The sequence below is a fragment of the Pseudorca crassidens genome, chromosome 2, assembly GCF_039906515.1.
Source record: "Pseudorca crassidens isolate mPseCra1 chromosome 2, mPseCra1.hap1, whole genome shotgun sequence".
Taxonomy (NCBI): domain Eukaryota; kingdom Metazoa; phylum Chordata; class Mammalia; order Artiodactyla; family Delphinidae; genus Pseudorca; species Pseudorca crassidens.
The window spans coordinates 105,145,564-105,158,058 of record NC_090297.1 but is presented as its reverse complement, the minus strand read 5'-3'; the positions used below and the strand labels follow the sequence as shown (position 1 = coordinate 105,158,058).

Sequence of the window (12,495 nt, the reverse complement as noted above, 5' to 3'; positions counted from 1 at the left end):
CCGGAGGGACATTTACTAAGGATAAAAGGGTAAATTCAACAGGAAAATACAATTCTAAATTTGTATTCATCTGATGTCTTTAAAATATATTTTTTAAAAAATGAATGAAATGATTGCTGTACTGTCTTTTGAGGAAACTAGCTAGAGCCCATTAGTGGAATTTTGATTGTTTTCTCTACTACACGTTTTCTACAGTCCCTGCTATCCCCTTGGCCAAAAGAGATGCTTGGCCAAAGGATGTGGGCATCCTTGCCCTGGAGGTCTATTTCCCAGCCCATTATGTGGACCAAACAGACATGGAGAAGTTTAACAATGTGGGGGCAGGGAAGTACACAGTGGGCATGGGCCAAACCCAGATGGGCTTCTGCTCAGTCCAGGAGGGCATCAACTCCCTGTGCCTGACAGTGGTGCAGCAGTTGATGGAGCACACGCAGCTCCCATGGGAATCTGTGGGCCGGCGGGAAGTGGGCACTGAGACCATCATCGACAAGCCCAAGGCTGTCAAAACAGTGCTCAAGGAGCTCTTCCAGGATTCAGGCAACACTGACATTGAGGGCATAGATACCACCAGTGCCTGCTACGGTGACACTGCCTCTCTCTATTCAGTGTTGCCAACTGGGTCGAGTCCAGCTCCTGGGATGGTACATGCTGCCAGAGGCATATGTAAGAAGGGAGCTGGGTTGGAGGCCAAATCCTCAGCTTCTCCTTTCCTTGGGTGGTTTCATTCAGGGAGGGAAGGACACCTTCTTCATACAGCTGCTGCGATCATCCAACAACCACAATGATAATAACCACTGAGACGTGTATAGCTTTATACAGTTAATCAGGGAGCATGTTCACAGAGTCATTCATTTGGTCCTCACAACAGCCTAGGAAGTGGCTGTCATACCTGATTTATGGGGGGAAAATGGAGGATCTAATATCTTACACGTAGTGCATGGCAGAAGCAAGACACCAAATCAAATTTGGTATATTTCCCATTTCACTCTTCCTGTTTCTCTAAGGTTTCTCCCAAGTCTCTGAGCGGGAAAGAGATTGGTGATGTTAAAAGATTTAAACAAGTTTAGGTGTTAGGGAAAAACACCCTGATAAAAATAGACCCAAAGAATCACAGGATAGACTATGACACAGAGTATTTCTACTTTCTCTCCCTTGCCTGGTTCCTAGGAGAGTTAGAAACCTAGGTCTGTCAATAATTGATGACAAGTCCCTTAACCTCTGAGAGACTCAGAGTTTTTGTTTGCCTACCTGCCTTACAGGCATTAAACAAGATATCAATGGAGATGTGAAAAAACAGTACCTGGGCAGACAAGGCCCTACCTTTACTAAGTTGGAAACCAGAATTTAAACTTTAGAAACCATAATAAACATTAATTATAAAATTAATTATGAAGTCTTGATGTTGGCGGTGACCCTAGAGACTATCTAATCCAATATTTTTCACTTTAAAAAGAGGCCAAGAAGAGTTTAATGGTTTGTCTCTGTTCATGCAACAAGGCAGTACAATTCCACACACCCATTCAGTGTTTTTTTTCAACTGCCCTGCGTAGCCTCGCCAACAATGATTCCATTGATTTGGCATGTTCTAGTCTCTACATCGTCAAACCTGTACTTGCAGTGCTTCTCCTGCTTGGCATTTGTATTATTACCTCTCCAGCAACCCCTACTACCGTCACCACCAATATGTCCAGCCCAGAATTTAGTTAGAGAGTAGAAGTGAAGGGCAAGGGACACACACCAGCCTTTAACCCAAAATCAGAGCCTATATTTGGGGGCATTAGCAGCTTCAAACATGTCATTTCAAATGAGTAGATTCTGCTGAATGGTTGGGTATTCCACAGGAGAGGGCTGCAAATGCATCCTTCTTTAACGTGATGTCTTGCGGGGGAAAAATTCAAACAAGCTATTAGGATGTGAATTGTTAATCTATACTAAAACAAAAAGCATATTTAAGCTTGAGTCTAATGGCAAATGCCAAAACAAGACAAGGCCAGCGTAGATGTGATCTCTGCTTCTGACCTGGCCATCCACCTGGGGACCCTCAGATGGGAGAAGGTGGTTCTGGGACTCACCAAGAAGGTCTGGACCACTCCAGAGAGACAGCAGGGTATGAGGGAAGGAAAGAGTGGTACTGGCTCAGATTGCCTGAGAGACCTCATTTTTTCTTGTCTTTTTTTGTTTTAAATGAAGGTAATTGAAACCAACAGTTAAGTACATACACACACACACACACACAAAAGGGTGAAAAGTAAAGAAAGTAAAGAAAATTTCCCTTTGACACCCCATTACCAACTCCCATAATTTAACACTGACAGTTTCTATGTATTCTTCCAGGAATTTTCTATATACCTGAAAGCATACCCTTATCTATTCATTTTTTAGCATTGTACACATTATTCCTCATCTCTATGATGTCTTAGAGGTCATTCTATAGATAGATAGATATAAGATAGACAGATAGATAGATATACACATAAGGTCACCTAAAGTCATTCTTTTAAAAGCCACATAATATTCTATTGATAGATATGCCAAACCTTAGTCCCATATAGATGGATATTTAGATTGATGTATGTTTTTGCAATTATAAATACTGTTTTAATGAACATTGTACAATAGCTTTGCACGCTCATGATAATATGTTCTAGGAATAGATTCCTAGAAGTGGAATTGCAGAATAGTTTGATCTAAAGGTTTGATAGAATATGCCAAATTGTTCTTCAACATGTTGTACTAAGGTGCATTCCTACAATATATATTATCAAACTTTCTAATCTTTGTCAGTTTAATAAGTAATATAATAGTATCATTGATTTTCCTTTGCTATTATAAGAGAACTTTGATATTTTTATGATGTTTATTGGCCATTTTTCTATTACATATCTTATGTTTCTTATGAGGCGCTTATATATGAATGAAAATAATCCTTTGTTGGCTTTATGTACTGTAAATACTTCCCCAGTTTGTCTTTTGAGTTTGTTTCTGATAGAAGGTTTTAATTTTAGACAGTCTAATTGACTGGTTTTTTCCTTAATGGCTTCTAAATACTATTCTATAGTTTCCTAATTTTATATACATATATAAATTTTGTTTATATATATTATATGTTTATTATATATTTTTATATATTTATGTATATAAAATTGCAGAGAAAAAATAACAATACTGTTTCGTTGGGGTTGGAGTTTGAGTTGTTATATAATCTTAAGAGAAGGTTCTTGGGTTTCAATGAATTTGGGTTGGAACCTTGACTCTGAATCTTTATCCTACCATCTATTAGCTGCGTGGCTTTAGGTAAGTGACTCAGGTTCTTTGGGTCTCAATTCCTTTGTCTATAAAGAGGAGATAACTGTATCTGACAGATAGGCTTATTGTGAGGACTGAATTATACAGAAATAATGGCTCTCAACACAGTGCTGGCATAAACCCTGGGGGCTTCCTCACAGTTTAGGTAGAATCCTAAAATTGCCGCCATGTTTCTCTCACAAACCCAAGTTTGAGGGCGGGCAGTACTATCAGATGAGAGAGGAACAAATAATATTCAAGACAACAATCATTTATTGAATAATCATCTGGCTACTATAGAAGTAGTTACTATGGTTCACCTACATTAAATGTGGTTACTTGACACTAACTCTTCTCAGAAGGAAGGTAATACCAGATTGTTCGAAGCACGTGGTTCAGGATCCAGTCAGAACCGGGTCTGAATATTTAATTCCGTATTCATGAGGTGGGTGACCTTAGACAAATTACTTGGATTCTCTAGAAGCCAGTGTCTTCCTTTGTAAATGTGGATAATTCCTGCTTCACTGGATTATTTTAAGGATTGTTTGAGGATAGCTCATGTCTATCTAGGATTTCAAATATTAGTTTCCCTCCCCATCCCTTGGCCTTCTATGATTTGAAAGAAATTTCCACTGTAGTACTATGAAGTGCTGTAAGGTGATCAGTACAAACCTAAATTATCTCCAGAAGTGCTAATTTATGAATGTTTCATTGAATTCAGAAACTGAATTCTGAATAAATGAGGATTTTACAGCTAGAGTCACAGAACGCTGAGTTTGGACATTGCATTTCAAATGTGTCATGATGAATTTCACTAGAACAAGTTCCATGGGGCAAGAATTTTTATTTTGGTTCAGTGATCTATCACCAGTACCTAAAATTGTGCCTGGCATACAGGAGGCTTTCAGTCTGCTTGAGATTTGGTAGTGATAATAATTATTTCTTGTCTCTCATTACAAGTCACTATGCCCTGGTGGTCTGTGGAGACATCGCAGTGTACTCCAGTGGTAATATTCACCCCACAGGCAGGGCTGGAGCTGTGGCAATGCTGGTTGGGCCCAAGGGCCCTCTAGCCCTCAAGAGAGGTTTGTAGTAAACAGTGTCTATGTGGCGCCGGGAGACTGTGCATGGCGCAGCCAAATACCTAGCTCCTAATTCCAAGTTGGCCCACCCACTATGCAGGGCCGAAATGTGGATCTGATGATGATATTGACTGTCTCCAAAAGACTGGACTGGGGAGCAGAGGGCAGGGAGGAGGGGAAGAGAGGGATCCGCAAGCTTGCCTCTTCTGCACCATCACACTTTGGGATAATGATGTGTGGAATGGCTGGCACTGGTGCTGCTGACAAGGACCCTTTGAGAGGTAAACTGACAACTGAAAATGAAAGAAGATAATTGAGTATAAAGTGAGAGCTTTCCTTTGAGACTTTTGGTGTCTATTCCAGATTTTTTTTAAGCCCATCTAGGTATGGAAATGGAAATATAAATCTCATTTATATAAAAGTGGCAATTCAATCAACTCCTTTTGAACACATGAGGGATGCTCGGTGGGCTCAGGCTTGGGCACGAGAAAGATAAAGACCAGGGGGCTGCTTGTATGTGGCTCTCCTATCCTCTCTGCTCAACGTGGGCTGCCTTGTACAGTCCCCGAATCCCTCTGTGTGCCTTTCCAGGGCTTAGAGCAACCCACATGGAGAATGTATATGACTTCTGCAAAGCAGATATGACTTCAGAGTGCCCACAATTGGATGGGAAGCTGTCCATCCAGCGCTACTTACGGGCCCTGGACCGATGCTACATGTTATACCATCAAAAGATCCAGAACAAGTGGGAGCAAGGTATGGGGCTCAGAGGGCAGAAGGTGGGGACCCTATTCACACGAGGCCAAGAGTATGTCCTAACCTCTTAAGACAAGGACTCTTTTCTCCTCTTCAAATGATCACAAGAGAATTGTTTCATGTCCCCTTCTTCTGACACCCTTTCCTGGGCCTGAGCTAAAGTCCCTTTGGAAGTCACCCAGAGTCAAGCATGAAATTGCCTCTAACTTGAGTTAAATGAAAGAAAGTAGACAATCCAAGTTCAAAGCTGAAGCCAGTGGGTGCCGGCCACCTGGGGAGGTACTGTGTGAATCAGAGTGACCACGTCCTATGGAGGCCAGGATTCGTTTCTGTTGAAGTCAGGAGTGATTTGACTCTTGGTTTATAGTTTGCCACCTTTTAAAGTCTGGTTGATGTTGAAAATTCTTACCTATATTTTCAGTATACTTAAGTGTTATCAGTGATTCTTTTCTTTGCCTGGTAGTGTTGGAAGTTGATTTTATTTTCACCTTACTTTCTGAAGTTCTCTGCTAAAAAATATGTACCAATTCCATAATCAGAAAAGAAACGAACCTTCTTTTAAAAATAAAGAGAAACCCATACACTTAAAAAATAAAGCGGGGGGGGGGGGTTCCTACCTGTTTAGCCATGCCCAGATGGGCATCTAAAAAAGGCAGGTTTCAGTGTGGGAAAAGGCATGTGCTGAAGCATCAGAGCATGGATGCTTTAGGGGTGTCCTGAAGCATCTTGCCTGTCTCTGCTGCACTGGGTGGGATGCTGGCTGCCTCCATGGGAAAGGAGTCGACTTGGACATCTCTGCCTCTGCCCAATAAAATTGTTATTGGTTAGTTGCTCTGGCATCCTCTGAATTCTTATGACATTCTAATTTTAGTCCTTAATCTCATATGGAATTTGATCAATGCCGCTTTGGATCTCAGCACCGAATTGTAAACTTTCCTAAGGGCAGGGGGTACATTGCTCTTCTCTTTGGAGTATGAGAGAGTCTGGAGTGTAGATCCAGAGACACCAGAACCCAAAGCCAAAGCCAGCTCTTTTCAAGCTGGGTGACCTTGGACACATGACTCATCTTCATATTTTGGAGACTGTTTTCTCCCCTGGAAAATAGAGAAAATAATACAGTACGAGGCTGATTTGAGGAATTATTTGTCATAGAGGTTGGCAATGGCAGATAGGAAGAAAATATTTGTTTCTTTGCCTTCTTTATGAGTAGAGTGCTTAGTAAAATGCTTGTAAAATGAATGAACAAACCTCTGTGTGTTTGCCGGAGGTAGGAGCCAGTTTTCTGGGAGACCGCAGCACAGTTAGATCTTGGAGAGTATGTCTAAGTGGATCCTGCCACATCCTTGCTTTCACACTTCTTCTTCCAGCTGGCATCGATCGACATTTCACTCCTGATGACTTACAGTTTGTGATCTTTCACACACCCTTCTGCAAGAGGGTCCAGAAATCCCTGGCTCACCTGATGTTCAATGACTTTCTCTTAGCCAGTGGCAACACACAGACCGGCCTCTATAAGAGGCTGGAAGCCTTCAGGTGAGGTCTCTTCATAAGAAGGAGGAGGCTTCCTCATGCCTTGAGTTTGGACCACCAGCCACTCCTGTGGGAAAAGACAACAATCCTCCAACACAGTAGAAATGACACCAAGTCCTCACGTGGGTTAGTGCGTTATTGTTTTCTCAGAGACCTCACCTTGTATCTTAGGGAGTACAGGGGCACTGCCAGAACCTCTAGATCAAGTGACTATAAGAAGCTTCGGCGAGTAATAAAAAGGGGAAAGGGAGTGTGGCTAAATTATTCAGGCAATAAACATGTTATGAACATCAACTATGTGTCAGACATCATACTAAACTCTGGGGACATAAAAGTGGATGTGACTCCATGATACCTGCCTAGAGGATCTCACAGTCTGTACAGAAAGAAACACCTAGAAGCAAATAATCACAATGCAGGATGGCAACTTGGGGAGCGTCTGGTCTCATTCCCACTAGCCATTGGCTTAATGAATGTCTTGCTTGTTGCCTCAAATCCCCGCACCTATGAAATAGAGATAGTCCAGCTCACTCCCCTTTGCTGTCGATAAAGCAGGGAGAATGCTGTTTATTGATGCGATACTCCAAGACATTCAGAAAAGAAGAATACAAAGAGTTCTCACTGGGAAGGGAATCTTTCCCTTTCTTCTTGGTATCTGTTCAAGTTTTGGAGTATTTTACCAACATCTGCCCCTGTTTCTAACTACTACTGCTAACCCTGCCACCAACATCCAAATTAGCACAAACACTGCTTCTAAGACCTACCCCATGGAAAAAAATTCTAACATATACCAAAGATAACAGCTTACTATCTCTAATATATGAAAGTCTCATCCATAACAAGAAAAACACACTAAGTAGAAAACTGAACAAAGTATATGGACAAGAAACTTCCTCAAGGAAGAAATGCACATAATCATATTTTTAAATGTGCATACCCATTAGTAACAAATATAAACAAGTTAATGTTTTCTTTAGATAGCATTTAAAATTTTTGTATACCCAGAATTGAGTCTATGAGAAAATGAGCAATAGTAAACTGATACAAAGATTTGGGGGAGTAATAGGAAAACATGAAGCAAAAGCCTTAATAGATGTGCATCTTTGGCTCAGTAATTCCACATGTTTAAAAGAACATGTAGCTATTCCTCAAAAAAATAAAAATAGAACTACCATATGACCCAGAAATTCTACTCCTGGGTATACATCAGAAAAACCCCAAAACACTAATTTGAAAAGATACACGCACCCCAACGTTCAGAGCAGCATTATTTACATTTGCCAAGGTGTGGAAGCAACCTAAGTGTCCATCAACAGATGAATGGATAAAGAAGATGTGGTACACATATACAATGGAATACTACTCAGTCATAAAAAAGAACAAAATTTTGCCATTTGCAACAACATGGATGGGCTTGGAGGACATTATGCTAAGTGAAATGAGTCAGACAGAGAAAGACAAATGCTGTATGATATCACTTGTAAGTGGAATCTAAAATACAACATACAAGTGAATATAACAAAAAAGAAGCAGACTCATAGATAGAACAAACTAGTGCGTACCAGTGGGGAGAGGGGGAGGAGCAACATAGGGGTGTAGGAGGTACAGGCTATTGGGTCTAATATAGACTCAAGGATGTATTGTACATCACGGGGAATATAGCCAACATTTTGTGATAACTGTAAATGGAAAGTAACCTTTTAAAATTGCATAAAAATTTTTAATGAAAAACAAATGTTTCCTAAAAAAAAACAAACATGTAGCTATTCTCTGTAGTATTTTAGCTAATGAGGACAGAAACGGGTCAATTGGTTAAAGTCGGGTACATCATATCATGGTCCATTTGGCAGCCTTTAAAAATAATGTTAGAGGGCTTCCCTGGTGGCACAGTGGTTGAGAGTCTGCCTGCCGCTTCAGGGGACACGGGTTCGTGCCCCGGTCCGGGAAGATCCCACATCCCACATGCCGCAGAGCAGCTGGGCCCGTGAGCCATGGCCCCTGAGCCTGCGCGTCCGGAGCCTGTGCTCCGCAACGGGAGAGGCCACAACAGTGAGAGGCCCGCGTGCCGCAAAAAAAATAATAATAATAATGTTAGAGAAGCTGACAATGTCATAGAGAAAATTAGTTAAGGAAGCATGCTAAACAGAATGTATCGCATGATTTTACTTTCCAATAAACTGTATAAAATTAGGAATGGATTCCTTAAGAAAACTATGACCTAAGTGCTCTCTCTGAATGGTAAGACTATTAGTGACAGTTTTCCTCTGTGTTTTCTGTATTTCCAAATATTCTATTATAAAAAACATGTGTCCCAAAGTCTTCTCTCCAGTAGCTGTTACACTTTTCCCCGTGCTGCATTCCTTCCCTCATGTGGCTTCTCGCCTGGCCTATTCCTCTGGCTGCCTCACAGGGGGCTAAAACTGGAAGACACACCAATAAGGACGTAGAAAAAGCATTTCAAAAGGCCTCTCTAGACATGTTCATCAAGAAGAGCAAGGCGTCCCTCTACCTCTCCACACACAACGGGAATATGTACACTTCATCCCTGGGCGGAGGGATGCCTGGCCTCACTTCTGTTCCAGTGAGTACGGCACGTGACCCCACCTCCTCTTACCCATGGCCTCTGGTCTGAGGGTTCAACCAAGTTTTGTTCCTCTTCTGGTTCAGAAGTTTTTCAAAAAGGAAAGAAAGAAGAAAGGAAGGCAAATGAAAGAAACAGGTTTCAAAGGTGTATGGGTAGGCAGATGTACCATCAGTATTAAACAGTGGTCTCCAAAGTGAAGTGCACGTACGATGCCAGGGGATGAGCAAGACCTATCTGGTGCAGCAGGAAAATAGTAGAACTTTTATGCATATTTTGATCTCATCCTTTAAAATCTCTGTACTCAGTAAAGCATGTTGGTCAAGAGATTCTAGCTTTAGAGCCCACAACCTGTGTTCAAATCTCTTTACCATTTATTAGCTTTGACCTTGGAAAAATATTTAACCTTTATGCGCCTTCTTTTTCCCAACTATAAAATTTGTACAATAGCAATACCTACCTTCTAAGGTTTTGATGAATGTTAAATGTCTGAAGCAATTAAAACAGTAATGCTCAGCAGGGGTCCAAGTGTTAGTTTTTATTTTTATAGATATTCTCTTTTGTGGATTTTACAAGAAAACACTTGTACTAGTACATGCATACAACATGAGAAAAATATATATGTATATCATTGGACTTGCTCAAATTATTCCTAATGAGGGTAGAATAAAAAAAGTTACAACTGCTGAAGCATTGCCAGTCAACATGGGAGCCTTGAGATGAGTCCAGTGGTCTGACCTTCACTTGGAGGTGCCTTCAGAGTTCACTGAATTCATCTTGGCTTCCTGGGTGGGGAGAAGTTCCTTTTACATCCCAGAGATTCAGTTATGCTCACTGTGGCTTCTGTATCTTAGACTTCAGCTGTTCTCCTCTTGGTAAGTTTTCCTCCTTCTGGGCCTACCCCCAGGGTCTTCCAGAAGCCCCTGTTTGTGTAGAGTGCCCAGAACCCATTGCTAGTTGCAAGAGGTTGACTAGACTGGTGGCTTCTTTGCAGTGCGGAACATAATGTTGATGTGTGGTTTTAGGTTTTGATTTCTTTCGCCGCAGTCACTCTGCCCAGGACTTGGCTGGCTCCAGGACTGGTGCCTTCTCTTAATGGCTCTGGCTTAGTGGAAAGTTTCTTTTCATTTCGGGTGCCCCAGGATGCTTCTCCAGGTGAGTCCAGTCTTTTGATCAGGCACTCCTGGCCAGTTTCATCGGGTAAAAGAAACCACTTTCTGCCTCACCACTACCAAGGCTCCCACCTTGACAGAATTATGTTGTGATTAAGAACAAAGGAAAGCCCTGAAGGGATTTAAGCAATAGAGTAAGTTTGTCTAGTTCATGTATTCGAAGCACTTCCCTGGTTACTACTTAGAGACTAGACTGATGAGAAACAAAGGTGAATGTGGGGAAACCTGTCAGATTGTTCCAGCAAATAGTCTAGGCAAGAGGTGATGGTGGTGGTTTGGTTGCAACTGGTTAAAGAGAAATGGATGGATTTGAGATATCCAGGAAACATTTGTGGATTATTTTGTGATGGATGTGATCAAGGGCATACATCTAAGCGCTAAACGGGATACACCTTGACTAAATGAGAGTCTGCCTGTATGTTTTGCTAACATTATATTTGCTGAGCTTTATCATTTCTTGACATTCTAAGCCATACATAGAGCACTTTCCCCTGGGGCGGGAGCTCCCACAGAGCCTGGCTCTCCATTGGACTTGTGATTGGTAGCAGTGATGACAATGAAGTAAGTTTAAGAGTCTTACTTTTGCTTCCCAGTCTCGCCGCACCCCCCACCCCCCACCGGAGAAGCTGGTATCCAGTACATCAGACCTGCCAAAATGTCTCACCTCCCGGAAGCATGTGTCTCCTGAGAAGTTTACAGAAATAATGGACCAAAGAGAACAGTTCTACCACAAGGGTAAGAAAAAAGGCAGAAAGAGAGGAAGAGAAGGCAATTTTTCTCAGATTCTATGCCAGGAGCTGAGAGCCAGGGATTCATCAGAAGTCTAGAATATAGTGGGTGAGAGTGACGACTTCTATCAGATATGATTGGGAGAAGGTTTGTTAGGTTCGAAAGGGGAAGAACTGGGTGGGGAAGCAGAAGACAGAGTTGGGAAGAGGTAGGAGGCAGCATGTGGCTTCCCAGCACTGAGCATAGATAACCACCCAAAACAGGATACTGGACAATGAAGTCCCCTGGAAGCCAGAGGTATGGTCTTTGAAAACACTATCTACGCAACAGTTGAAAAAGCCCAGATTTTGGAGCCGGATATCAAAGTCTAAGCTGAGCTGTGATAACTTATCAGCTCTTTATCTTTGAGAAAATTATTGAAGTTTTCTCAGTTGCCTCATTTCTAAAATCATACGAACTTTGCAGGATTGCCAAAGAGATTAATGAATGAATTAATGATAAATAAGTTATCGGCAAATATTACTGTCTTCTTTCAGCTACCCCCTTTCCTTACCAAACATAAAACAAAATAGTGCCCCCAAAAAGCAACAAAGGAAAAGTACACCAAAGCAAAAGTTAGGACTGGAGAAGCCAGATGGTCATTTTAAAATCAGGGTAACCATATTTTTTCAAGCAAAACTTGGGACACATGACTTGCCCTGAAAAGGAGACTGAACTTATGGAATTGAGAATGTTCCAGAAAACCTAGACCTAGTAGTCATTGATCTTATCTGGAACAGGGGACATGTTAGAGCAAAAAAGAAGCCAAAATAAAATAAAAATAGGACCTCTGAGATGAACGTTAATGGACAAAACTTTGAAATACTACAATGAATCAGAGTTGGAAAACTTAGGGCTAGGAAGGAAGTGTCTATTAGAAAACAGGATGCTCTGAGGTACACCTCAAGCTAGGTACCATTGGCAGAAGGACATGATGAAGATTTCAATGGAGGAAGGGCATGTCTACTGCAGAAAAACGGCATACTCCTATAGCAAAATTTCTAGTAGACAAGTCTTAGGTACTAGCTCCAAGAGAGCTGCCTCTGGTTCTTCTGATGGCCCAGTGCCCTACTGGGTGTAGACTAGGTGACCTCGCCACCCCTTGCAGCACAGCCAGGAGAGCTCCACGTGAAGGTCTAGGCGTCCCTATTACCATTTTCTCTTCCTCAACCCCATGCAGCCCTTTGTGAGTATTGCCTCTTCTCATTCCACAGTGAATTTCTCACCACTTGGTGACAAAAACAGCCTTTTCCTAGGCACTTGATACCTGGAGAGAGTGGACGAGCTGTATCACCGAAAGTATGCCCGACGTCTGGTCTAA

General features: G+C 41.8%; 1 protein-coding gene across 1 annotated transcript; it reads left to right on the top strand.

Moving 5' to 3' along the window:
• The first annotated feature begins 374 nt into the window (after window positions 1-374).
• HMGCS2 (3-hydroxy-3-methylglutaryl-CoA synthase 2) lies at window positions 375-12,495 on the top strand. The gene is given in 12 exon segments (XM_067713500.1): window positions 375-593; window positions 596-663; window positions 4,246-4,370; window positions 4,959-5,123; window positions 6,491-6,656; window positions 9,064-9,080; window positions 9,083-9,204; window positions 9,206-9,234; window positions 10,282-10,327; window positions 10,329-10,392; window positions 11,019-11,141; window positions 12,389-12,495. Coding segments are annotated over 12 exon segments (1,206 nt in total). The 5' UTR covers window positions 375-419.